This window comes from Microcaecilia unicolor, chromosome 1, assembly GCF_901765095.1.
Source record: "Microcaecilia unicolor chromosome 1, aMicUni1.1, whole genome shotgun sequence".
NCBI lineage: Eukaryota > Metazoa > Chordata > Amphibia > Gymnophiona > Siphonopidae > Microcaecilia > Microcaecilia unicolor.
The window spans coordinates 457,164,305-457,187,457 of record NC_044031.1 but is presented as its reverse complement, the minus strand read 5'-3'; the positions used below and the strand labels follow the sequence as shown (position 1 = coordinate 457,187,457).

Below are 23,153 nucleotides of genomic sequence, written 5' to 3'. Positions count from 1 at the left end.
CATTCTATATGGACTCGAGTGATGCACTACCCCTGTATCCTGCTCTGCTGTGATGTGGTCTGTTTATTTCCATCAGTTTTGGAAGTTTTCCCTTAACAGCTGCAGCCATTCTTTGCCTTTGGAGCTGTATTTCCTTCTTGCTTGTGCTGCATGGGTAGACTTATTTAGTTGTTTTTAGCTCATGCCTTTCATTGATAGTATCTCTCCACACTCGTCCTTCCCTACACCCCTTCCCGTGCACTCCGCTCCATGGATAAATCCTTCTTATCTGTTCCCTTCTCCACTACTGCCAACTCCAGACTTCGCGCCTTCTGTATCGCTGCACCCTACGCCTGGAATAAACTTCCTGAGCCCCTACGTCTTGCCCCATCCTTGGCCACCTTTAAATCTAGACTGAAAGCCCACCTCTTTAACATTGCTTTTGACTCGTAACCACTTGTAACCACTCGCCTCCACCTACCCTCCTCTCCTCCTTCCTGTACACATTAATTGATTTGATTTGCTTACTTTATTTCTTGTCTATTAGATTGTAAGCTCTTTGAGCAGGGACTGTCTTTCTTCTATGTTTGTGCAGCGCTGCGTATGCCTTGTAGCGCTATAGAAATGCTAAATAGTAGTAGTAGTAGTAGTAGTAGTTTAAAGCGACTTACGTACAGGTACAATAGGTATTTCTCTGTGTCCAAAGAGCTTATAATGTAAGGTCCCTATACGCTAGCCCACAGTATAATAGTGTGTTTCTGTACTGTTTTACTGCAGGAAAATTTACTGTGGATTATCACGGATTAGTGAATCCCACAATAACTTTTTCTTTTTTCCTTTGTTTCTTTTCTTTTATTTAATGCATTACTACAGTCAGAAATTTCATACATTCCCAACCACAGCAACACAAAGATAGCATCCTGTCCTTCAGGGGCATAGCCAGACCTCGGCAGGAGGGGGGGTCCAGAGCCTGAGGTGAGGGGGGATATTTTAGCCCCCCCCCAGTACCGCCAACCCCCCCACCACCACTTTTGACCCCCCCATGCCACCGCCCATCCACCGCCACTTTCAACCCCCCCACCTCCGCCGCTGACCCTCCCCCACCAGGTACCTTTGCTGGCGAGGGTCCCCAACCCCCGCCAGCTGAAGTCCTCTTCAGCGCCGTTCTCTGACGCATTCGCTGATCTGTTTCTGTGAGTCCTGACTACTGCAACGGAATCTACGTGGGATGCAAAGAACAAATCCTAAAGAAACTCCAAACTGCTCAAAACACAGCAGCTAGGCTTATATTTGGAAAAACGAGATTCAAAAGTGCCAAACCCCTACGAGAAAAACTACACTGGCTACCAATCAAAGAACACATTGCATTCAAAATCTGCACCATGGTTCATAAAATCATCTACGGTGATGCCTCAGGATACATGACAGACCTCATAGACCTACCAATCAGAAACACATCAAGATCAACACGAACATACCTAAATCTCCATCACCCAAGCTGCAAAGGACTCAAATACAAATCAACCTATTCATCCAGCTTTTCCTATATAAGCACACAACTATGGAATGCATTAGCAAGCACCATAAAAACAACAAACAACCACCAAAAATTCCGGAAACTAGTAAAATCCAACCTGTTCAAAAAGGCATACCCTAATGATCCAACTTAAATGCCTTAACCCTGCAACACAACGAAACCAGAGCTCGTACTGGACATAACTTAACTCTTCCCCTTACAATTCCCTAACATGTCTGTAACACATGAACTGTACTCTACTACAACATCACTCTGCATTTGCTGATACCGGTATTGGCAATCGCCTGTACGGTACTATGTAAGCCACATTGAGCCTGCAAATAGGTGGGAAAATGTGGGATAGAAATGCAACCAATAAATAAGTAAATAAATAATCATTTAATACACATTCTCCCTCATTCTATAACAAGTCAACTACAGTTAGGCACCAATGGTGCATGTATGTTACAGAATGCCAGCCCTTACACACGCTATCAGCGGCATAATCGAAAGAGAAGGACGCCCATCTTCCGACACAAATTGGGAGATGGGCGTCCTTCTCCCAGGGCCGCCCAAATCGGCATAATGGAAAGCCAATTTTGGGCATCCTCAACTGCTTTCCGTCGCGGGGATGACCAAAGTTCACTGGGGAGTGTCGGCAGTGTACCAAAGGCAGGACGGGGGCGTGGTTAAGAGATGGGCATCCTCGGCCGATAATGGAAAAAAGAAGGGCATCCCTGATGAGCATTTGGCCTTTACTTGGTCCAATTATTTTCATGACCAAGCCTCGAAAAGGTGCCCGAACTGACCAGATGACCACCGGAGGGAATTGGGGATGACCTCCCCTTACTCCCCCAGTGGTCACCAACTCCCTCCCACCCTCAAAATAAAATTAAAAAAACATTTTTTTCCAGCCTCTATGCCAGCCTCAAATGTCATACCCAGCTCCATCACAGCAATATGCAGGTCCCTGGAGCAGTTTTTAGTAGGTGCAGTGCACTTCAGGCAGATGGACCCAGGCCCATCCCCCCCTACCTGTTACACTTGTGATGGTAAATATGAGCCCTCCAAAACCCGAAGGTAAGGGAGCTATGCACCTGGGAGCAATTTGTGAAGTCCACTGCAATGCCCCCTAGGGCGCCCAGTTGATGTCCTGGCATGTGAGGGGGACCAGTGCACTACGAATGCTGGCTCCTCCCACGACTAAAGGGCTTGCATTTGGTCGTTTTTGAGATGGGCGTCCTTGGTTTCCATTATTGGCGAAAACCATCTCCATCTCTAAGGTCGACCATCTCAACATTTAGGTTGACCATCTCTTAGGTCGACCTAAATGCTGAGATTTGAGCATTCCCAATTGTATTATCAAAACGAAAGATGGACGCCCATCTTGTTTCGATATTACGTGATGCCCCGCCCTTTCGCAGGGACATCCTCAGAGATAGGCGTCCCCGTTCGAAAATGCCCCTCCATGAGATTCTATATATGGCGCCTACAACATTGGCGCCAAAAAACGCTATTCTATAAACCATGCTTAAAGGTAGTCTCAGTGTATGGAATAGCGCTTACACCCGGTAATTGTGCCTAACTTGGTGCAAATTCTTGCACCTAAATTAGGCACTGCATCCCCTTATTCTATAATTACAAATATAAATTCAGTCAACGTCCCCGATCCACCCATGACCCAACCATTTCCACACCCCCTAAATTTATGCATGTACATTTCAATTAAATCTAATTAGTGTATCCTCCAGCCCTCCCCCTTCCTTTTTTTTTACCTCTCTTCTTCTCCACCTCCTCTTTCTTCCCCCTTTTTCTTAATGTGATTCTAGTTGAATAGTTGCTTCTTGAATGTGAGCTCCAGTTTTGCCATGATTTGTAAATGTTGCTTGTTGTACTGTGATGAACTCCTGCTTCTATTGTATTGTATTGAAATCCAATAAAAGATATTAAACTTAAATCTAATTAGTGCCAATAATTGCTTATTAACAAGCTAATTATCTGCACTAATTAGCTCATTATTCAATAGTAGAGAGGTGTGGTAGCCGTGTTAGTCCACTCTTAAGGTTATCAATAGAAATCAAACAAAATAAAACAAGGAAAAGAAAATAAGATGATACCTTTTTTATTGGACATAACTTAATACATTTCTTGATTAGCTTTCGAAGGTTGCCCTTCTTCATCAGATCGGAAATAAGCAAATGTGGTAGCAGATAGTATATATAAGTGAGACATCCAAGCATTACTTTGATAGTCTGACAGAGTGGGAGGGTGGGGGTGGGTAGGAGGTATGCATGGGGACATCAAAGCATTTCATTGATATTCTAACAGGATGGGTGTGGATAGGTGAGAGGAGGGTGATAAACAGAGAAATACAATTTTATGGTTTATAATGGGCTAGAAAACCCAGATCCTTGTTAAGTCCTGTCTGTTGGGTGTCAAAATATTCAATCTTGAGAAAGACCGTTGCACAAGTGAACCGTCTGTCTGTCGCAGCGATCTCAGCAGACGGTTCACTTGTGCAACGGTCTTTCTCAAGACCATTTTTAAGATCTTATCTGCAAGATCTTTGGAATCTTTTAGCCACTGTTTGAGATTCCTTTGATGTGTTATATTCAATTTCAACTTGACCAATAAGACTCCTGATGTAGGCCTCTTCGGCCGAAACACAACGTTGTGTCGAGTCATTTTTTATGTGTTGTTATATCATTATTTACTTGGAAATTATTAAACTTTGTTTTTTAAACATAATTTGGTTCCATTCTTTGGATAGCCTGGCTTATATTCCCACCTTTTTTATTTTTCATTTCACGCATCGTGGGATCTATTGAGTTCTCCACTTTTTGTGGATTCTCTTTAGCTGAAAATGCAGCCATATTTGCTTTCACACATAACAGGAAGCCATCATTGATGTCTATGTGTGTCAAGAGTTTAAAGGCTCAAGTTACCACAGTCCAAAATACACACAAGACATTTACAGAGTTGAACAAGATAGGATCTCTCAGGCAGGATCTTGTTAGAATGCAGAAATGTCTTTCTTCCAGTACAGCCTCTTCCGTTGTCTCTATTTTATTGATTTTTCTTTTTTTGTCCCTTGTGGTGAGGACCCAGGGAGGTACTGTTGTTTCAATAGTACGAGAGATATGAGGCATTATTACTGTTCTGTTATGTTCCACTAACTATTCTTCCAATCAGAAGATCAGTGTGTGTAAAAGCTTCAATCTCCCACATGAAGATTCATGTTGTTTCATTTAAGGAAAAATTAGATAGTGATCTAGTGGCAAGAAAGATACTAACTAGAATAAAACCCTCACTTTCTGTAAATGCCAACCCAAGGTTACTTTCAACTTTATAACCACCCAATTGTATTAAAATCCCATTTTCTCCACAGGCTGAAAGTTTGTTACCATTACTGGAGAATGAGTGTGCTAGTAGAAAGTCAGCAAGCAAATTCTAGCTCTAAGCCTAGGCCTAGAAAATAGGTTTTGAAAATGTTATATTTGTGCAACCTTCTGCACTGTAGAAACCATTTGCCCGACTTGTAGCACCTACTTGCCATGCCACTCACATCCTTTAGACCAGGGGTGTCCAATCTCAGCCCTCACCAGGTCTGGGGTTTTCAGGATTTCCCCAATGAATATGCATGAGATCTTTCCTTGTCATCAAGCAGATGAAGCCATTACGTATGGGTTATGTCCATCAACCAGCAGGGGAGATAGAGAGCACTCAAACTTTCACAGTGCCCTCTTGGCCAGCTAGCTCCACTGCCTCTTCAGTATTCTCTATCTCCCTTAGCAGGGTGGCTGCAGCTTGTTCGAGCTCCAGAAAAATCTGCCGGGAGGTGGTTCCTGGCTTGCCAGTTGTTAACCGGGGTGTTGGAGGCTATAGCAGCTTCACTTTAAAGGCACATAGGTTAGCCCTTTCCCTGCCTTACCCATACCTCTGTGGATGTGGACATATTGCCTTGTTTTCCCTGTCCTTACCCACCAACAGTGGATGCAGGCATATAGGTTCGGGCGTCTGCATGCAGCTGTTATGCTGTGAGAGCCTGCCTAGCTTGGCTGCAACAGGCAGTGGCTCAGCCCGGAGATGGAGCGGAGCCCTTCTTGGATGTGGCTCCGCGGATGGAGGTGGCCCTCTCAATGATGGTGCGCCGGCCCTCTCCTCGATGCCTGTCATCGGAGGACGGCTTTCCCTCTTTGTCGAGGAGTGGGCCAAGATTTCCTCAGATCAGTGGGTTCTGGACCTGATCAGAGATGGATACAGAATAGAATTCAATGCCCCAGTAAGAGACGTGTTTGTGGAGTCCAGATGCGGTTCTGCCGTCAAACGGGCGGCGGTGGAGGAGACTTTACAAGGTCTGATTCAGTTAGGGGCAGTGACCCCGGTGCCTCTCGCCGAGCAAGGCTGCGGCCGATACTCCATCTACTTTGTGGTGCCGCGAAAAGGTGGGTCCTTTCGCCCTATTCTGGACTTAAAAGAAGTGAACAAGTCCTTGAGAGTGCGGCATTTCCACATGGAATCCCTGCGCTCCGTCATTGCGGCGGTTCAGCCAGGAGAGTTTCTCACGTCTCTAGACCTGAAAGAAGCTTACTTGCACATTCCGATTTGGCCCCCGCACCAGAAGTTTCTGAGGTTTGCGGTGTTGGGAAAACATTTCCAGTTCAGGGCCTTGCCTTTTGGCCTTGCCACAGCTCCCCGAACCTTTTTGAAGGTAATGGTGGTAGTAGCTGCTTTTCTCAGGCGAGAAGGTATCAGGGTTCACCCGTACCTAGACGACTGGCTCATCAGAGCAGACTCTGCAACAGAGAGCTTACAAGCTACAGCCAGAGTGGTCTCAGTACTGCAATCTCTAGGCTGGGTCATCAATATGGCCAAAAGTCACCTGTCCCCTTCACAATCTCTAGAGTTTTTGGGGGCCAGGTTCGACACAATCACGGGCTATGTGTTCCTACCCGAGCTAAGGCGGTGCAAGCTTCAGAATCAGGTCCGTCTGCTCCTGAGGATGCCCCGCCCACGAGCTTGGGACATTGTCCAGCTGCTGGGATCGATGACAGCCACGATGGAAGTGGTACCCTGGGCGAGAGCACACCTGAGACCTCTACAGTATTCCCTCCTCCGGAGATGGTCTCCTATTTCTCAGGATTACCAATGCAGACTTACTTGGCTCCCTGCGGCCCGTCTCAGCATGGAGTGGTGGCTCTCGGACAGCATGCTGCGGCGAGGAATGCCGCTGACGCTCCCTGTTTGGTGCCTAGTGGTAACAGATGCCAGCCTGAAGAGCTGGGGCGCACACTGCAAGGGGAAGCATGCCCAGGGTCTATGGACACCCGAGGAGTCGGAGTGGTCCATCAACCGCCTAGAGTTGAAAGCGGTGTTTCAGGCGCTTCTGGCCTTTCAAGTGACCCTGGAAGGATTGGCTGTCAGAGTGATGTCGGACAACACGACAACGGTGGCCTATATAAATCGACAAGGCGGAACAAGGTGCAGAGCACTAGCCGCGCAGGCCGAACTGATTTGCCACTGGGCCGAGCTGCATCTTCAGTGTCTGTCGGCAGCTCATATTGCAGGTCAAAGCAATGTGCAGGCCGATTATCTGAGCAGGCATCAGATCGATCCAGCAGAATGGAATCTGGCAGACGAAATATTCCTGCAGATCTGTGCCAAATGGGGCAAGCCCGTGATGGATCTAATGGCGACAAGTGCCAATACCAAAGTCCCGTGCTTCTTCAGCAGACGGAGAGATCCTCGCTCGGCGGGGTTGGATGCCTTGGCTCAACCCTGGCCTCCGGGTCTACTTTATGTGTTTCCCCCATGACCCTTGATAGGGCGCCTGCTCTTGCGGATTCGGCTGCACCCAGGAGAAGTGGTCCTCATCACCCCGGATTGGCCAAGGAGACCTTGGTATGCAGACCTCCGACAGATGCTCCTGGAGGCTCCTCTGCCGTTACATCTGGTACCGAACCTGTTGACTCAGGGACCGGTAGCCATGGAGGACGCCGGCCGCTTTGGTCTTACGGCAAGGCTATTGAGAGGGCGCAATTGAGGGATAAAGGTTATTCCAATAAAGTTATTTCCACTCTCCTGCAAGCCCGCAAGCGGTCCACTTCCGTGGCTTATGCCAGGATTTGGTGCCTGTTTGAGTCTTGGTGTGCTTCCAGAGCCATTGTTCCAATGCGGGCTCCTGTCTCGCCGATTCTGGACTTTTTGCAGGAAGGTGTACAAAAAGGCTTGGCCTATAATTCCCTGCGGGTGCAGGTGGCAACGTTGGCCTCCCTTCGTGGTAAGGTGGAAGGCGTGTCTTTGGCTGCTCACCCAGATGTGGCACGGTTTCTTAGAGGGGTGCTTCGGCTCCGACCTCCAGTGCGAGCACCCTGTCCAGCTTGGAACCTGGGGCTAGTTTTGAAAACCCTGCAGGCATCTCCTTTTGAGCCGCTTCAACGAGCATCGGAGAAAGACTTGACACTGAAGGCCGTTTTTCTGGTGGCCATTACCTCGGCGAGACGGGTGTCAGAGCTCCAGGCGCTGTCCTGTAGAGACCCATTTCTGCAATTTTCAGAGTCCGGAGTCACGGTTCGGACCGTGCCTTCCTTTATGCCTAAGGTGGTTTCAGCCTTTCACTTAAACCAGCCTATTTTCTTGCCCTCTTTTTCAGAGGAAGAGTTTCCAGAATCTTTTGGGCAGCTGCACCTTTTGGATGTGCGCAGGACTCTGCTGCAGTATCTGCGAGTTACTAACTCTTTCAGGACTTCTGATCATCTGTTTGTTTTGCTATCTGGTTCTCGCAGAGGGTCTCCAGCGTCTAAAGCCACTATTGCCCGCTGGCTCAAAGAAACTATCTTTTCAGCTTATCTGCTGGCCGGCAGGGTTCCGCCTGTAGCCTTTAAGGCACATTCTACTAGCGCGATTTCTTCCTCTTGGGCTGAAACTGGAGCACTCTCTCTTCAAGAGATATGCAGTGCAGCAACATGGGCTTCTAAGCTCTCCTTTGCCCGACATTACAAGCTGGATGTGGCTGCCAGGAGGGATGCGCGTTTTGGTGCACAAGTGCTAGCGCGTGGTGTGGCTTGTTCCCACCCTATCTAGGGATTGCTTTGTTACATCCCATACGTAATGGCTTCATCTGCTTGATGACAAGGAAGGGAAAATTAGGTTCTTACCTTGGTAATTTTCTTTCCTTAGTCATAGCAGATGAAGCCATGAGCCCTCCCTGTATGATTGTCTGTATGCTGTGAATCTGTTTTTCAGGTTCTGTTCTAATTTCCTGAAGTTCCTTCCTTGGGAGAAAGTTGGAAAACAATCTTCAGGATTCATGTTCAGTTTAAATTTAGGAGGATGTGTTCATTCCCTCCAGCATGTTTTTTTTGGAGGATGTGTTGATTCTCTCCAGGAGGCGCGTGTGTTCCCCTCCAGTTCTATAAATAGGAGGATGAGTTCATTCCCTCCAGTGTGTTGGGAGGATGTGTGATTCCCTCCAGGAGGCGCATGTGTTCCCCTCCACTTATACAATAAGGAGGATGAGTTTATTCCCTCCAGGAGGATGTGCATTCCCTCCTTTATGAGTTCATGCCCTTGTGATGGGCCATCGTTCGCTGTGAGGAAAGCTCTTGTGATTCCCATTGCGGTGTGCCATACTGCTTTGGAAGCTTCAAATACTGAAGAGGCAGTGGAGCTAGCTGGCCAAGAGGGCACTGTGAAAGTTTGAGTGTTCTCTATCTCCCCTGCTGGTTGATGGACATAACCCATACGTAATGGCTTCATCTGCTATGACTAAAGGAAAGAAAATTACCAAGGTAAGAACCTAATTTTCCCATTTGCATATATCTCATGCATATTCATTGGGGAAATCCTATAACCCCAACTGGTTTGCGGCCCTTGAGGGCTGAAGTTGGGCAACCCTGCCTTAGGCATATTCTGGTCCTGTCTTATGTTTTCTTACAGAAAAAACATATATATTTGAATGATTATTAAGATAAACAGATTTACAGCACAATCTGGAGTAAATACTAGAGCACATGTGATGGCAAATTTTAGAAAGAATGTAGAAAAGGAATTGAAAAGTCCAGGTCGGGACCTGTCAGATTCCAGTAGCATTTTAGAACAGGTTCTGCCAGTGCTGATGTAGAGGCTTTTCTAAAAGTACATTCAGGAACAGAGAGTACAGCAGCCCTGGATTAACCATTAAGCAAAATAAGCAGAGAAGGGGGCACCACAAAGTTTTTTCCCCTAGCTATCAGTCTTTCACTGCCATCTGCTACACCCATTATCCAACATGAATTTCAGTGTTTTTCTAATCATTATAAATAAATATGTTTTGTTGCGTACAATAATGATATTTCTCAGCACTTATTGAGTCTTGATGGTTAAGCAATGGAAGAGCCAAGGGGCACCATTGTTGGGCTGTGTTTAAGGTGTCAGTTGGCCTTAATCCAGCCCTGGTGTACAGTATGTGCTGGCTCCATGCATCCATTTTGCAAAAGTCAGTGGACTCAATATTCAGCCGTCGAGCAGTGAGTATTTTGCTCATCGCCAATGGCATTATACCCAAGCTGCTAAGGACTTAAATACAAATGCCTAATCTCTGCAACACAACCAAACTAAAGCACGTAATGGACATAACACAACTCTTCCATTCTCCGATTCCCTAATGTGGCTGTGCCACATGAACTTGATCTTACCACAATATCGCCCTGTATTTGTTCACATCAGAGCCTGCAAAGGCCTCTCCGGTACTATGTAAGCCACATTGAGCCTACAAATAGGTGGGAAAATGTGGGATACAAATGTAACAAATAAATAAAATAAATTGTTCCCAGATATTCAAAGCTGGGACCTGCATGGGCTTCGACTTTGAATATCTGGTTATTTTTAAGCCGGTTAATACATAGCCACTTAAGTCGATATTTGACACTTAAATGGCCATGGGATACAGCATAAAAAGAGGGCAGACTTTTATGCGGTCCAATTTATGCAGTAAACCTGGTCACTTAAGGGCTGAATATCAGCACTTAATCAGGCAAGTGCTGACTCCGCCCCCTGGAATGCCCCCAACATAGCTGGCTTTGAGTTTGACACTAACTAATATTCAGCGGCGAGCCCCGACCAAGTGATGTAACCAGTCAGTGGCCAGGTAAATCACTTTGAATATTGGGCCCAGTGTCTAAATCATCAACGGAGGCAACTCAGCAATATACACATCTAAGTACCAGCACATAGACAAGTATGTCTGTATTTCAGAACACTTTCAGTATATCAATGTGGTAACTACACTGTGGAAACCAGGTCACTTTTTTTCTATATAACTTTAATCACAATAGAAAAGGAGTTAGCAACGTGCTTTGGAGGAAGAAGCCTCTCTATGTCTGCAGTCCAACTTTGTTTATACTTTCAACTTTGAAACTCACAGAACTTCCATCTTCATCAGCTCTAAAAAAAACTCCAGCTTTTATGTTGCTTTAATTCTTCTTTTGTTATTTACTGTTTTTATCCTGTTTTTCATACTCTATATTTTAACATTTATATAGCACTGGTATAGCACTTACCTTTAAAGTACACATCCAACAGGGTCCCGTTTCGCCGGTCTCTTCCTTCGGGCTTTCTCAAAGAATGTGTTGTGCCATACTCCTGAAAATATTTCACTCAGCGTTTTTCCTGAGTGTGTAGTGGGGCGGCATGTGTTGGGGGGAGTGGAGAGGAGGGTGGGAGTTGGGGGCTAGTGTGGGTATGTTAAGTGTGTAGAATTGGATGGTATGGGAGGACAAGGGTGGTGATGTGGGTGTTTGTGAGTCTTCCCCTTCCAATAATCCACCTTCCCCCAGTCCCTCTCTCCCTCCCCCTTGGACTCACACCCTCTCTCCTCCATGCCCTCATCATACACTCCATTTTCTCCATTCCCCAATCCCCCTTTCACTCTTTCCTCCTTTGACCATCTCCTTACACCCATGTACTATTCCATGACATAATCCCTCTCCTTTCCCCCAAGCATCTTTCAGCTTCTCACCTCCTAGGCTCACCTCATGAGGGCACGGCCTATCCTTTTTCTTTTGCCAGCGGGAGTGGAGTTCCCACTTCAGCCACAGCTCCTCGTTCTTCTAGTGCTGTAAAGCTTCGGATCCTCATGGCATACTCTTTACTGCAATGGTAGCCTGCCACTCTTTTCAGTGTTGCAGGGCTTGGGATCACTGAGGCATGCTCTGCTTTGCAGTATTCACTGGCCAGATCCTTCTACCCTTCCTCACACATAGAGATAACTGGACTGATAGACAAACGTACTGGCCCTCTTTAATAGGCACTATTGCTCCAGTGAAATGTGCATTAAAAAATCCTGGCTCATGTGGTAGCTCTGTTATTATGTTGCTTCAAGATAGTTATCTGAAAAGGCACAATGAAGGTAATTCTATTTTTAAAGAAACCCTGGTATTCAAAGCTATTTAATTGGCCAGGAACAGCTTCTGGCCAGTTAAATAGTGCTTAAGCACCTAACCACAGATATTCAGCGGGAGATAACAGGCTATCTCCCACTGAATATCCTGGGTAGCGGCTAGCCGCTAACCGGCTATATTGCATGACATAGCTAGTTAGGTATTCAGTGCCAAACCAGCTATATGGAGCAGTGAAAATAGGCCACTTAAATAGCAGGCCTATCTTTGACCACTAAAAGTTAACCGGTTAGCTCTGAATATCGGCATAGCTGGTCAATCTTTTAACACTCAAAAATAAACCTGGATAGGATGTGAGGGTGATCTGGCTGTGACATCTGTCACCCCATTGATCACTAGGGTTGATTCGGGCCGGCTAGGCGGGTGTCCCCTCCCTCTAGGGTTACCAAATTTTGTCCTCTGAAAAAGAGGACACATGCCACGCCCCTGCCACACACACACCTGCCACGCCCCTGCCACGCCCACACCTGCCACGCCCCCTGTTCCATCCACACCATGCCCCCTGCCCAGCCCACACATATCCTTCGGGCTTCTAATCTGCTATTTATTTGGCAGCGGCTACAAGCCTACCAACGTCCAACAACAACCGGCTTTGGGCTTCACTTTGACTTTCTTTGCAGCCACAAACACAGGCTTAGGAGTGACTCGAGGCACATCAGAAATACAAATACCGTCCCCTCACCTCCCCACTGAACTGTCATCTCTGTCTCTCTCTCTCCCCAGAATTCCCCAGTGCAGCATGTCTCCTCCACCAAGCCCTCACTCAGTCTCGAACTGCCCTGCTACCACCCAATCCTACCTTTAAGCAAGCAAGCTCATGTCTGAGATCGCCAGCCAGCAGCAGCCCTACTAATTTCCTACTCCAGCACCGTCCGATCGTCCCCCCAGCCAGAAACAGGAAGTTAAAAGTCAGAGGAACGTGAACGAACGTCAGAGGAGGGCGGGAGTGGAGGAGGCTGGTGAAGCAAAGCTGTGTTGTTGACTCGGAGTTGCTAGCAACCTGAAAAGCAAGTTGGGAAGTGTTGTTTGCGTGTCTGCTTCTTCCAGTTTGTATTCTCACACAGTGATAGGGAAGGGGAGGGGAGACGCACGGCGCTGCTCGCCCGCACATTTGTCTATAAATCCGGACAAATGTGCGTGCAGGCAAAACCCGCCGGATGCCCCGGACATGCCCTCAAAAAGAGGACATGTCCAGGGAAATCCGGATGAATGGTAACCCTACCTCCCTCCCTCACCGCTTCACGTTCGTCCATCCAGAAGCTGCATTCTCAGTGGAGGAGGATGACCTCCCAATACAAGAAGTACCATTCTTCGGTCAAATGTATACCAGTAGCTGTGCTCCCTGCTAGAACCTCCAAACAAGCACAAAATAAGCCTGGATATTCAACGCCAGTCTCCAGAAATGGCCCTACATTGAATATCCAGGTTTAACACCACCGGCGGACAGCAAAACCGCTGCCCACCACCAGCTGAATATCAGGCTCAATGGGGCCGATATTGAGACCTCCATATCCGACGAATGGCATTGAATGTCCATGTTTTTCTGGCCGCTAAAAACATAGCCGGTTAAGCCGATATTAATAAGATGACCAACTAAGTTATAGTGGCCAAAGATAGACCTGCTATTCTTGTGGATCTACCTGACTGCTAAACTTAGCCGGTCAGCTAATGAATATTGGTGCTAACCTGCTGTGTCGTGCGACGTAGCCAGTGAATGGGCTAGCCGCTAAGCAGTAATATTCAGCCAAGATAGCTGAATATTAGCACTTAGCTGGTTTTAGTCTATTTAACTGACCAGGAGCCGTTTCTGGCCAGTTAAATAGTTTTAAACATTGGCTGGAATGGGTCTTTATGTAGGCTCGTATTCTATAAAGGAAAATAAGCTCTGCTACTCCTGTTCCCTGACAATGAAAAGGCTAAAAGGCTCTCCTGCACACATTGTGCTTCAATTGCTGGTGAAAGCCGGTGGGCCTTGTGGTACAGCAGTGGCAGGCAGAGGCAGCAACTGCAATGTCAGCAACAGAAGGGCGGGAAGTAAGAAAATTTCAGGGGAAGTGCTGGATTGGGAAGGGAAAACAGGGGGAGAGAGAGAGAGGGGCTGATGCTGGGTAGGTGGGTGGAAGGGAGGGAAGAGAGAAGGGCAATGCTGGATCAGGAAAGGGGAGAGAGGGGGTGATGCTGGACGCATAGGTGAGAGGGAGGGGAGAGAAGAGAGAAGGGGTAATGCTGGATGGTGGAGTGAAGGTAACTTAGGGAAGAGAAAAGGGAGATGCTGGATGGGTGGGAAGGGAAGGGAATAGAAAAGAGAGATGCTGGACAAGGGAGGAGGGAAAGAGGGAGAAAGACACTGATTTATAGATTGGAAAGGGGCATCAGAAACCCTAGCACCAGTTTTGCTTTACAGAACAGTAGCATAACAAGGTATATGTATACAGGAATGCTAGCCTTCTGTGTTTCCCCCTCCGCGCTGCAGTCCTACCAAAGATTGTAATTCTACTCTTTCTCCCTGTCGTGTGTTGTTGAGTCTAGATTGCCTTGTCTCCCTCAGCTTTTAGGCTGTAAGCCGCCCAGATGGCATGTACTGTTGGGCGAGATAGAAAATTTTAATAAAACTTGATATATGTATGCGTTTGTGCACTGAGGAGCAAGCTCTTACACCAGCCAGAAGTGGGTGTACCTTAGTGCTGGTGTTACACATGTAACTTGTAACTATAAATGTTAACCCCACCCATGAATTGTCGAGAGTTTGCCCGTGTACACACTCAGCTGTAAAATACATGCCATGGCAGATATGCTCCCATTTACAGAATAACGCATAGGCACTTTTCTGGCATGTATGCGCGTTTGTGTACACACATGCATGTGTGAGGTAGCATTCTGTGAGGGTAGGTAGGCTCTTCCAATGCGTGATGTTTTATTGAAAATACACCAAAAGACTCGACACAGCGGCTGTGTTTCGATGCATAAGCGCCTGCCTCAGGAGTCTCTCCGTAGATCAGAACAGGTTCCAAAGGAGTAGACAATGACACATGACTTCACATGTGTAAGGAGAGCAAATGACCTTTTTTCAAAGCACCAAACTTGACCTGACACGGGGCCATGATTTGGCAAAGGGCACCGCTTGCGTCAGGGGTCTGATACAATTGCTCTGGATGACAAAGCTCCTACGTGTGGTGCTATGGAAGAGAAGTCTGCTATAATGCAGGCAATGGCAGCTGCTAGGAGCTTAGCAGGTTCACTGTCACAGTGAAGAAGTGATGCTGTGATTACTCACATTTCCTGCATTATAGCAGGCTTTCTTCCATAGCACCACACATAGGGGCTATGTTATCCAGGAGATGTCTAATCTAGTGTACCCTGCCACAGAAGTAGGTCATTGTAAACATTAGTTTCTAGATAAAATTCAATGGTCCAGATTTATATTTGGGGAGAAATTTTTGAAAAATTTGGCAAAGATTGCAGAGGGATTTTTTGCATAGATTTTTGCTGGTATCATTCTTTTTGCTGGTATCATTCTTTTTTGTGCAGGAAAATTAAACCATTTAAGCCTAAAGGACTATGCTGTTTCAAGATTGCCAAAATTGGACTAACCCAGTAAAGACATTATTTATTCAAAATTGTGCAAGCAAAGCAACTTCATAGACACTTTACTTTTTTTTTTTTTGTTTAGTTTTTGCCTACTTCTGTTCAAAATGTAAATGTATCTGTCCTTATAAGTGAGATTTGTAGAAAGCTCTATTTAGTCTCCCTCATTTATGATTAGTTCTGATTGAACTCTGTCTCTTTCAGTGGTTTGATCCTTGCAACCCACTATTCAAATCTCACTCATCAGGCAGTGGCATGTGTGGATTAAAACATAAGGTGAAATGAAACTCTGTCATTCTGTTTATCATGCGGAGTAGCGTCTGTGTTTGGGTGCTCAAGACCAAGGAGGTTTAATTGACATGAGATGGCAAGAGCGTGCTTGGCCCATTATCTGGCCTGAAGCCAATAGGTGAAGCTTGCCCACCATATTGAGTCACCTATAACAATAGTAAATGCTTAATAGAAATAAGGAAATGCCTATATGTGGCTTGGTGTGGATCAATAGTTTAGTTTGTTTTGTTTTGAGTGTATCAAGATGGTGGCTACAGCTTCAGCCTTGTCACGTAATGCCATCTCCAGTCAATCAAACCTCCTTGCTCAAGACTATACTCGAATAAAGAGGCACCCCTCCTTGAAAGCTTGAGAATGTAGCGCCACCCTTTGGCAATTCTGGAGTTTTTTTCCCCAGTTGGGACTTTGGTATATACCAGTGGTTCCCAAACCTGGTCCTGGAGGCACCCCAGCCAGTCAGGTTTTCAGGATATCCACAATGAATATTCATGAGAGAGATTTGCATTCAGTGGAGGCAGTGCATACAAATCTCTCTCATGAATATTCATTGTGGGCATCCTGAAAACCTGACTGGCTGGGGTGCCTCCAGGATCAGGTTTGGGAACCACTGGTATATATATACATTGAGGCAAGAGGATGACAGTCTCTCTGCATCTGCTTATTCTTCATTCAAGTAGCAGTAGAATGGACTTGTGCCCTCATCTGAAAGCTTCTGTGTTGTGTTGCTTTCGTTTGGTAGGAAGAGGCTGTCATTAGTTTCGTTTAGTGCTCACTACATGGTGAATGGGGAAAAAAAAGGAACCTGCGCAATTTACCTCATAACATGAATTACTGTGCACCTATGTAAGTAAAATTTTCAGTGTGGACTAAAATGAAATTACATGGAACAAGGCAAAAAAAACTAACAAAAAAACCCCCCATGAATTATAACTTTTTCAGTTGCACACTCCTATTTTTGTTCTTTCCAGTACCTTTCATCTGTTGCCAGAAAGCATAACATTGTTTGAACCAGAGCTGTGGGCTCTGAGTACAGGTTATTCTTGTCTCTGTTTCTCTGCTGATATTGCTAGCGAGGCAATGGACCTATGGAAAGAAAATCAAAGGGATCCAGAGCACATGGAAAGTCACTGACGGGTTAAGTCCTCCTTTCCCTGCTGTTAGGCAGCACCCACACACCTGGCCATAATGTCACCACTTCACTTTCTATCAGGAAGTTCTCTCCAATCAATGACAACATGATATGGAATTCATTAACTTCCTATTCTTGAATCCCCGTATTGAGGAAATTGGTTTCCTGGTCAAAACAAACAAGAGCATTAATTCCAGGAGTACTGCCAAAAAGCACATTTTTTTTTATTAGCATAAAAATGTTAAGCAATGTAATAACTGGACTTAGAGTTTTACACAAAGTCTCTAATTAGCACCAAGTGAATTTACTACCTTCCTCTCCTCCCTCCCCCCCTTTTTACAAAGCCGCAGTAGAGGCTGCCGGTGCGGTAATGCCGACAAAGCCCATTCAAAGCTTTGTAAAAGGGTAGGAAGGTTTGTTTGCTTTTTTTTAAATATATAACCCAGGATATGGAAAAAAACAATGTTCCTTGCCCAGATTTGAGTGATCAGTCCTCAGCAGCCAAAGGATTTGCATGTGGTAAAAGGTTGTAAAGAGAAGGCACTGTGACTGTGTACTTTGAGATTAGACAGCAACTGAAGCAAGCACACAAGAGTCAGCCTGGAAATAGGTTACCCTGTCCCATCCTCTGCCACTGCTCTTGGCCCTTCTGGCTCCCCATTCAGCACCTGTCCATCCTATGAATCTCTCTGGCCTTCTCTTTTCTCCAGGGCTGCCTAGAGAGGGGTGGTACAGGGGACAAGATTCCCTAGGACCGGCCTCCAAGCCCCCCCCTGGCAGCCCAAGTGAGATCCAGATTCATTCCCTCCCTCCCTTCCAGCTCCTCCTCCTCCCCCTGTCCTCTACTTGCCTGGAATCATTGAATGGCAGGCAGCAGTGATCAAGAGACACTGCTCTGTCAGTCATTTGTCAATCTTCTTGCTGTATCCTCCCTATAGGGAAACAGGCAGTTACTTCACAGGAGGAAGGAACAAGGACCCATGGCTGGTAGAGCAGTCTCCATCACTGCTGCCTGCCATTCAATGATTCCAGGCAAGTAGAGGACCGAAGGGGAGCAGGACCCTTAACATTATTTGCCTCAAGCCTGGCTTTGTCTCTCGGTGGCCCTGCCGGTTTGCGCCTGCATATTAATTGTGTTGTGGGTACCTCAAAACCTGACTGGCTAGGTGTGTCCTGGGTTGAGAACCACTGCCCTATATAGATATGCTGTATCTGCAACAAATCATCTTTCAAGAAAAATGGGCTCAGGGGTCTTCCTGTCTTTGGGGGTGGGAAGGAGATCCAGATCAGGGAGGAGGGGGCAGCATCAGAAATTTTGATGCTGCTACCTAGAAGTTAACCAGTCACCAGCCAATATTCAGACCAGCAGTGGGGTAGCAAGGGCGGGGCGGTGGGGGTGGTCCACTCCGGGTGCACGCCGCTGGGAGGGTGCCGGCTCCGCTGGTTCCCTGCTCCCTCTGCCCTGGAACAGATTACTTCCTTTTCTGGGGCAGAGGGAGCAGGGAACCAGCGGAATCGACACCCCCCACCAGCGGCGTGCACACGGCAGGCAAGAAGGCACTCGGGGGGGGGCTTGGGTGATGCGCCAAGGGGGGTTTGATGCACTGAGGGGGGTGTCATACTGCACCCGGGGGGGTGCGCAGCACAGTGGCGTAGGAAGGGGGGGTGGTGGGGTGGTCCGCCCCGGGTGCACGCCGCTGGGGGGTGTCGGCGCCTCGCTGGTTCCTTGCTCTCTCTGCCCTGGAACAGGTTACTTCCTGTTCCGGGGCAGAGAGAGCAAGGAACCAGCGAGGCGCCAACACCCCCCAGCGGCGTGCACTCGGCGAATTGGCTCTCCCGCCCCTCACCGCCTTCCAGGTATGTTCTCGCGGGGGGGGGGGGGTTGCGCTATGGAGGGGGGAGGGTGTGTCGCGCTGCACCCGGGGGGGTGCGCAGCGGTGACCCACCCCAGGTGTCAGCTGCCCTCGTGACGCCACTGGCGCAGCGGTGAACCACCCCGGGTGGCAGCTGCCCTTGCTACGCCACTGCAGACCAGTGCCCAGTTAGCTTGGCAGATAAATTAGAACAGTCTTTTTGGCTGTCCTAACTTTAGTCATTAATCAATTAGTGATCAGAATATTGGTGCTAACTGATTAAGTATAGGCTCTGCCCAGGCTCCACTCATAAACCACCTCAACACTAACTGGACAGTGCAGGGGTTAGGGCAGGTAGTCAGTGGGTGTGTGTGCCAGTGGCGTTCCTAGGGGGGCTGACACCCGGGGCGGATCGCCGATGCGCCCTGCCCCCCGGGTGCAGTGCCCCCCCCCCCCCCCGGAACAGCGCGACACCCCCACCCCCAGCGAAAGAACCCCCGGGTGCACGCCGCTGGGGGGGTGGTGCCACACGCCTGCCGGCTCTTCGTTTTCATGCTCCCTCTGCCCCAGAACAGGAAGTAACCTGTTCTGGGGCAAAAGGAGCATGAAAACGAAGAGCCGACAGGCGCGCGGCACCCCCCCAGCGGCGTGCACCCGGGGCGGACCACCCCCACCGCCCTCCCCTTGGTACGCCACTGGTGTGTGCATGCATGTGTTTCTGTTCCATTATAGCCAAATCCAGAAGAGAGATTTCAGATTTTGGACCAGTTCTGTATTTCTGACAAACCTATATGCACTCTTAAGACCTGCAATGTTGATTTCAGTGACATTCAAATACCATCATGCATAAGCAAGACTGGTCAAAAAGATCATGGAACTGGGTAACTTGCTAGATCTATATACAGTATAAACAGCTGTATGAATTGGTATGGGGGTGGGGGTGGGTGTAAGTGTGTCCATAACTTCCCTCATTTAATCCAGCTGTATGCATGGGGGTTCCATAGCACATATACTTCTATTTATTGATTGATTGATTTCCAAAACTTTCTATACCACTTAAAATCCTGAGTGGTGTAGGGCAAGTAGAAGTAAATAGATTTGTACTCATTGCAAAAGTACAAAGACTAGGGTACACTCGAGGAAGTTACATGGACATACTTTTAAAACAAATAGGAGGAATTAGTTTTTCACTCAGCAAAAAAGTTAAGCTCTGGAACTCTTTGCCGGAGGATGTGGTGCCAGTGGTTGGCTTATCTGGGTTTGAAAAAGGTTTGGACAAATTCCTGGAGGAAAAGTCCATAGTCTGCTATTGAGACAGACATGGGGAAGCTACTGCTTGCCCCAGGATTGGTAGCATGGAATGTTGCAGCTATTTGGGTTTCTGCCGGGCACCTGTGACCTGGCTTGGCCACTGTTTAGAAAACTGGATATTGGGTTAGATGGACCATTGGCCTGACCCAGTACCAGTGTTGCCAGGTGGGCGGTTTTACCGCCCAATTGGGCGGTTTTCCGCGACCCGCCGCAGGAAATTTTTGCCCACGGCGGGTTGCGGTTTTTTGGGCTTCTTTTTTGCCTTTTGGGCGGTTTTTTCGGCCGCGGACGTTTTGGGCGGGGTTAGTGACGTACTGGGCGGGGCTGATGACGGGGGAGGCGGGGCCAATGACGGCGGGGGCGAGGTTGATGATGGCGGGGGCGTGGTGATGACACGGGGGTGGGGGTGTCAGGGGCGGGGTTTGAGTTTGGGCGGGTTTTGGGCTGGATTTAGGCTGGTTTGGGTGGGAAAAAAATTTTCCACCTGGCAACCCTGCCCAGTACAGCTACTCTTGTGTTCTTACTGACTAGCAGAGCAGAGCAGTGTACAGGCTAAAACAAAGAATAAGAAAGGAACTGCATTAAAAATAGTAAAGTATAACATCCATACCAAAAGTAACCAAGAGAGAGATAAAATCAGGATTTAAAAAAAAAAGTAAGAGTAGAATAAAAGAGTCAAGTGGGTGGCTGGCACTGATAGTCAGACAGTTACTCCAAAAGCTTGTTCAAAGAGCCAGGTTTTTAACTCAATCTTAAAATTCTTGAGAGATGAATTACCACGGAGGGATAGAGGAAGGGTATTCCAGGTATGCGAGGAGAGAAATGTGGATTCAAGATGGGTTAATTTAGGGCTAGGTAAAACCAGTCTCAAAGAGTCTAGGAGGACGGTATGGGATAGTCAAGCGAGATAGGAAGTCTGGGGTACCAAATCGAACAGCCTTCTAGCTGAATAAAGTGGTTGTGTTCCTGAAGACATTATGGGGTGGGATTGGATAGTAGTGTACATAGGTCAGATTTTCAGATCTGCATGCACTGATAGCCTGTTTTCTAGCAAATATATTTCTCAAGGAAATTTAAAAAAAAAAAAAAAGCCTAGGCAGAGATTTAAATTGTTTGAAAAGGTCAAAGTACTATTATACCCCTTGGTGTATCCAGACCTAATTAATTTTTCTCTATGATCTGCCTTCAATTTTATCAAAATCCACAAAATTGTTCATAAATACCCATCAACTTGTCCAAAAATACTCCCTGCAAAAAAACAAGAGTGGCCAGAACTGTCACAGATGCACCTTTCAGCCACCCAGTAGGTGTGGCTATTGTACAATGGCTGGGACACCTCTCTTCCCAGGGAGTTACAGACACTATCTCCACAGCATCCCAAGCTTGAGGACCGCCTGTTCACTTGTTCTATACATATATTGTGAGAAAAGAGCACGTTAGTTCCTTTAAATGTTTTTCTCTTGGTAAGCCATTGTCTGAAAGCAAAACAATTCATTGCAGGGCATATGAGCAGCACCTGTATAAGGTGCAGACTTTCCAAAAAAAAAAAAGTTTTCATTGTTTCAACACTTTTCTAAGAAGTATTTTTCATTGCTAAGACAATATATTTAAATACAAGAACAGTGATGCCTGCTATTTATTAGAATAAAGAGAATGCATCTGATAACAGTGAGTAATTCAGCAAATTAAGATATGCAGATTTTTTAAATTTGCAGTTCGAAAATAGCTTCACAAATATTTTTCCAAACGTACCTTTTCTCAAAGTTATCTATCATATACTTCAGCAAGAGCCAGATAACTACTGTTAGAAAAAACTGATACTTCTGTAGCAGTTCACACTGAAAAGCGAGTAGGGAATGCAAAAGCAGTGAACAAAGCAGATTTTTATGTTTCTTTTAGCCTGTTTCTGTAGTGAAAACAGAGCAGCTGAAGGTTTTTCAAGAGTCACTATGCAAAAGCAAAGAGCCTAGATTTCACCATGAATATTTCTGCACGTCTGTACCCACAAATATTCTGCTTCACGTTGCCACTGGCTCAGAGTTACAGTGTCTTCTGCATGTATTTTGCCAGTGACCATTGAAGATTCTATGTGTCTAATATTTCTTTTCTCTCAAGCCATCGTAGGTTCACCCGGTCTAACAGCGTGACAGCTGCCGTGCAAGCCAACATGGATCTACGGGAGCATTTTGCAAGCCCAATGGATGTAAGAGAGGGGGACAGCTGGTATAGTGATCAGGTGCTGAGACACGGGCATTCTCGAGACACTGGGACCTCCACCGTTAGCATACAGGGGTCTGGAAACCATTACCATGCTTGTACAGGGGACGATGACTTTGACGCTGATTTTGACCCTTCCATTTTACCCCCTCCGGACCCCTGGATTGATTCCATCACTGAGGACCCCATGGAGGCCGTTCAGCGATCTGTGTGTCACAGGGATGGGCACTGGTTTCTGAAGCTGCTCCAGGCAGAGAAAGATCGCATGGAGGGCTGGTGTCAGCAGATGGAGCGGGAAGAGCAGGAGAATGACCTGCCCGATCATAGTAAGTACTAGCATCTGACTGGAGGCAAAGAAAACTCACACATAAGAACATAAGCGTTTCCATATTGGGACAGACTGAAGGTTCATCAAACCCAGCATCCTGTTTCCAACAGTGGTCATTCTAGTCACAAGTACCTGGCAAGATCACAAAACAGTAAAACAGATTTTATGCAACTTATTCTAGAAATAAACTGTGGATTTTCCCAAGTCCATTTTAATGGCTTAGGGACTTTTCTTTTAGGAAATTATCCAAACCCTTTTTAAACCCTGCTAAGCTAACATCTTTTACCACATTCTCTGGCAATGAATTCCAGGGTTTAATTACATGTTGAGTGAAGAAATATTTTCTCTGGTTTGTTTTAAAATTTACTACATAGTAGCTTCATTGTGTGCCCTCTAGTCCTAGTATTTTTGGAAAGAGTAAACCAGCAATTCACGTCTACCCGTTCTACTCCACTCAGTATTTTACAGATCTCTATCATATCTCTCCTCATCCATCTCTTCTCCAAGC

At 46.7% G+C, this 23,153-nt stretch overlaps 1 protein-coding gene across 2 annotated transcripts in view; it reads left to right on the top strand.

Annotated features, from left to right (window-relative positions):
* The window catches only part of DLGAP1 (DLG associated protein 1), a 356,932-nt gene that overhangs the window by 274,107 nt on the left and 59,672 nt on the right, over positions 1 to 23,153 (top strand). For both annotated transcript variants that reach the window (XM_030213104.1, XM_030213111.1), the window contains one exon: positions 22,216 to 22,643. In XM_030213104.1, the coding sequence (XP_030068964.1) occupies positions 22,216 to 22,643 (428 nt within the window). The remainder of the gene's footprint in view (positions 1 to 22,215; positions 22,644 to 23,153) is intronic.